At 39.0% G+C, this 4,202-nt stretch overlaps 1 protein-coding gene across 3 annotated transcripts in view; it reads right to left on the bottom strand.

Annotated features, from left to right (window-relative positions):
* Window positions 1-4,202, bottom strand: part of LOC109974935 (WD repeat-containing protein 37) — a 22,003-nt gene that overhangs the window by 14,965 nt on the left and 2,836 nt on the right. For all 3 annotated transcript variants that reach the window (XM_020625404.1, XM_020625403.1, XM_020625406.1), the window contains one exon: window positions 3,143-3,310. In XM_020625404.1, the coding sequence (XP_020481060.1) occupies window positions 3,143-3,280 (138 nt within the window). In that variant the 5' untranslated portion in view covers window positions 3,281-3,310. The remainder of the gene's footprint in view (window positions 1-3,142; window positions 3,311-4,202) is intronic.

Raw genomic sequence — 4,202 nt, 5'->3', positions numbered from 1 at the left:
TCCGTGACTGTTCTTGAATGGCCCAGCCAGAGCCCTGACTTAAACCCAATTGAGCATCTCTGGAGAGACCTGAAAATGGCTGTCCACCAACGTTTACCATCCAACCTGACAGAACTGGAGAGGATCTGCAAGGAGGAATGGCAGAGGATCCCCAAATGCAGGTGTGAAAAACTTGTTGCATCATTCCCGAAAAGACTCATGGTTGTATTAGCTCAAAAGGGTGCTTCTACTAAATACTGAGCAAAGGGTCTGAATACTTATGACCATGTGATATTTCAGTTTTTCTTTTTTAATAAATCTTCAAAAATGTCAAAAATTCTGTGTTTTTCTGTCAATATGGGGTGCTGTGTGTACATTAATGAGGAAAAAAAATGAACTTGAATGATTTTAGCATATGGCTGCAATATAACAAAGAGTGAAAAATTTAAGGGGGTCTGAATAATATCCGTACCCACTGTATAAAAGCTCACATTGATACCAACAGTACAAAGAGTTTTACTTCAACAAAGCACAAGAAAACAGTTTCATCATACAATAAAAACTTTGAGGAAGGAAACAAGTGAACTCCTGTTTCAGGCTAAAACAGGAACTGGTCAATAAAAGGACTGTATCTATAAGTGGAAAGAATGAGTGAAATGGCTCTGGAGCACAGAAGATGTGTTGGTAGCCCACAGACAGGCCTTAAACTTTGGCTTGAAGAAGGTAACACAGGCCATTAATTCCAGAGTAACGTAGTTTCATAGAAGTTAAATTATGAACAAGAGTACAATTTATCTTAGTAATACTGGGCACATTACAGTCAAAACAGGCAGGTTACTTGTGGTGTGACAGATTTACAATTAGCAGGAAATGCTCATTGGAAAACATTCAATTAAGAAATTATAATTCAAAATCACTTCATTTTAAGTTTCATCTTCCAGGAAAAATTGTAGTTTTTCAAAGAGTGTATGTGCATTCAGAAGATGTTACTGTGGTACAAGAGTATCTGATACACAGTGTGATACTCAGTGATAAGACACTGCTGATTATGCATTTCATAATAGTTGTAGTTAAGTGAAATGGGTAATCTAGAGTACTGGCACTGGCAAAATACCATTTTCACCATGAATTTTATCCAGTTTACCAATTTAAATACTAAATTCTCCTGTCCATAAAAAATAAGAATCAAAATCATAAACCCTGCTCATGAATCATGGCGCATTACACTGGGGAAGAGCTATTAATTTCTCACACCAGTGAGCAAATACTTTAACACTCCTGCAGTTTAATGCAGCATGTGACAGTGTCAGCAGCAAAAACACAAACAAGAAGTGGGCAATGTCTCCCCAGATTTTATGTCCAATCATGATAAAACAGCTCAGTATGTGTAGTCCTCTTTGTACCTGAGTGAAGTGTGCTCTGAGTAATGCACTTGGGCTGAATTGTTGCTCGCAGCTTTATTCTCTAAAGAAATCAGTCAGCGTGTCATTACCATTCACAGGCTGATGTTAGCAGCTGAAAGGCCTGTGCACACATCAGGATAACTGCACAGAAAAAGGACTAGTAGAAAGAAAAGGCTGCAGCATGCGGGAAACGTATGACACACGCATGTTGCACACAGCGTTTCACACAGAGCCCGTGAATTCATTAAATTTATGTGTAGAACAATATGCTTGTTTATTTTGATCATTCAAGTTTATTTAAGAATGTGAGAATAACTAAGACTGATCAATATATCTGAAATGAAATGCCTGAAAATTAAAGCTTCAATTACGACACAACACTAAAACACGGGTTGATGTGCAGGAGCGACACAGCCTGAGATGTGTGATAGTCCTACGTCCTGCACGCGAGTAAATATTTGCATAAAAAAGTCAAAGGAGAGCAAAAAACATTTGACTCATTTATCTTTTCTTGCACATTACTAGTAGTTGTCCAATAAAGATCTCTGTAACTGCAAAGCATAGCAAATGTACTTCATGGTACTACATGACAATGCTGATAACATTCACCATAGTCCAGGATTCAAGTATCATGGCCCATAGTCATAATGGGACAGAAATATGAGACACCCAGGCATGATCTCTTTTACTTACTGCACCAAATACAAAACAGTCAAGTCTACTGTCCCACTGGAGTCTAGCAAAAGGAAACATATGTAAGCATACCCAAACCCTAAACATTAATCGTAAGTTTAAGGGGAAAGGATATATTGATTAAAAATAGAGAAATCGCTTTCAGTCACCACACAACACCTCGTCTAAATACCAACCAGACCTAAGCTACACCAAACCGACACAACTAGCTCTACAGCTTCTTTAGGGAGTTATACTACAGCCGGATAGACACCTGAAACTTACCTCCATTCTCATGAATGATTCCAGATTATCAGAGGACTGGGACAAAAAGGGACCAGAGTAAAAAAAACAGAAAGTCATGAGGAAGGGATTACACTGTTTGCACCACGGCCGGGTGGAAACAGCTCCTCATACCAAACCAAAACCCAGAACAACTCTAAGCTCCATTCACCAGGACTCCACATTTATTCCTGTTCAACTGTGCATCAACACAACTGAAGCAATAACAAACCATTTACTTTCATTGAGAAAGTTAAGTGTATTTACAAGTTACAAAGAACCTCTTTAATGGCTCTTAATTCATTTTTTTCACCTTTTCCATGGTTTATTATCTTGTCAGATAATTTATTAAAAGTAATTGTGTTTAATCAACATCCCAGGAGTAGTTAGTTTCGTGTTAGCTGACCAAAGTGAAATCCAGTGGGGCCTTGGATTCCTGAGAACCATGACCTGAGTGAGCTGTGAATACCTATACCTGCTCTGAATCCATGTTATAACCACTGAGTTACCATAACCTTACAGCAATAAAGCAGTAACTGTTGCATGCTTAGTCCAGCTACAGTATACACTATTATGTGCTCTCTAAACTGTGCATTAATGCCTAATTGGCTTTGACTTAAAACTAGAGTGCCTATGAGTGCAGACACTAACAGCAGGACAAGAAGTTAACGATGAGAGGCAGCAGTGGAACACAGACACGGCCAGAGGAGCAGCTGGAAATTCAGGCTGGTGATTCTAGTGGTTGTTATCTAGATTAAATACTATGTTTTTATTCATCTTCACTGTTTTAATTAACAAGTCCCCACCTGTCCCTCGAGCATATCTCTCTGCAGGCCGGAGCGATCCTGCTCAGTGCTGTTGGTCCTACGAATGGACAAGCTGTGGGACTTCCTCTTCTGCTTGGCCTGCCGGGCAGCAGCACTGATCCCACTCTCCACTGGCATCCCTCCTTCCCAACCTGATGTAACCACAGTCTGAAAGTACACAGTCACAGGGAAAAAGGAGACCAAAGGGTCAAGTGAACAAATCCTGTCTGAAATAACGCAGGGGGTGAGGGCTATGTGTGACTCCCTCGCTCAGCGACTACACTCAGAGGAAAACATAAGACAACTGTGGTGTCCTTGGCAGTAGTTGTATCTGGCTGCCTCCACGTGTGAATGTGTGAAATGACAAAGTTGAATGAGTGTGAAACAGAGCAGTGCTGAGTGAACAGGCTCAACAAACCCTCAATGGGTGCCTTAAGGTGTAACGAGGGATTACTGATGCAGAAACTGAGAAATGTGCAACAAAATTTTATTTCTAAAAACAGAAAATTGTCTGAAAACTAGTGTTTTCTTGAAGAAAGCAGAAATGTTCTAATTAGGGCAGTAAGCAGGAAAAATATACAATTTCTCCTTAAAATAATGTAGTCAGAAGACCATCTTCTGATAACATACCATGGAACAGTCTAGATAATGTTCATAATGCAGTGTAAGGTAATGGACCTTGATTTTTGATTTGATTTGATTTATTCTTTCAAACATGTAAAGACAGTCAATATGTCAACACACATAATTTCACACATATCCACAAATGCATTATCAATTTGCTTATACCTAGTACATGCTTGAATGGAGTAGGAAGAAGTCAGACTTATCCAGTCCTACCCCATAACATCATCTTACCATCACTGGTTTGCAAGCAGTATCTCTACATAGATAATTTTGTTCTACACCACGCAAGTGATATACTAAAAAATTATTACAGATTGTTAACATTCTTACATAATTACATACTTTGATAATTATCTTCTACACCACACAAGTAGAATTATTACATAGTGTTAACATTCTTACACCACACCCACAATGTTACACCGGATTAATC

This window comes from Monopterus albus, unplaced genomic scaffold (assembly GCF_001952655.1).
Source record: "Monopterus albus unplaced genomic scaffold, M_albus_1.0 scaffold354.1, whole genome shotgun sequence".
Taxonomy (NCBI): Eukaryota; Metazoa; Chordata; class Actinopteri; order Synbranchiformes; family Synbranchidae; genus Monopterus; species Monopterus albus.
The sequence above is the reverse complement of the archived record's forward strand: the minus strand, read 5'-3'. Positions and strand labels throughout refer to the sequence as shown.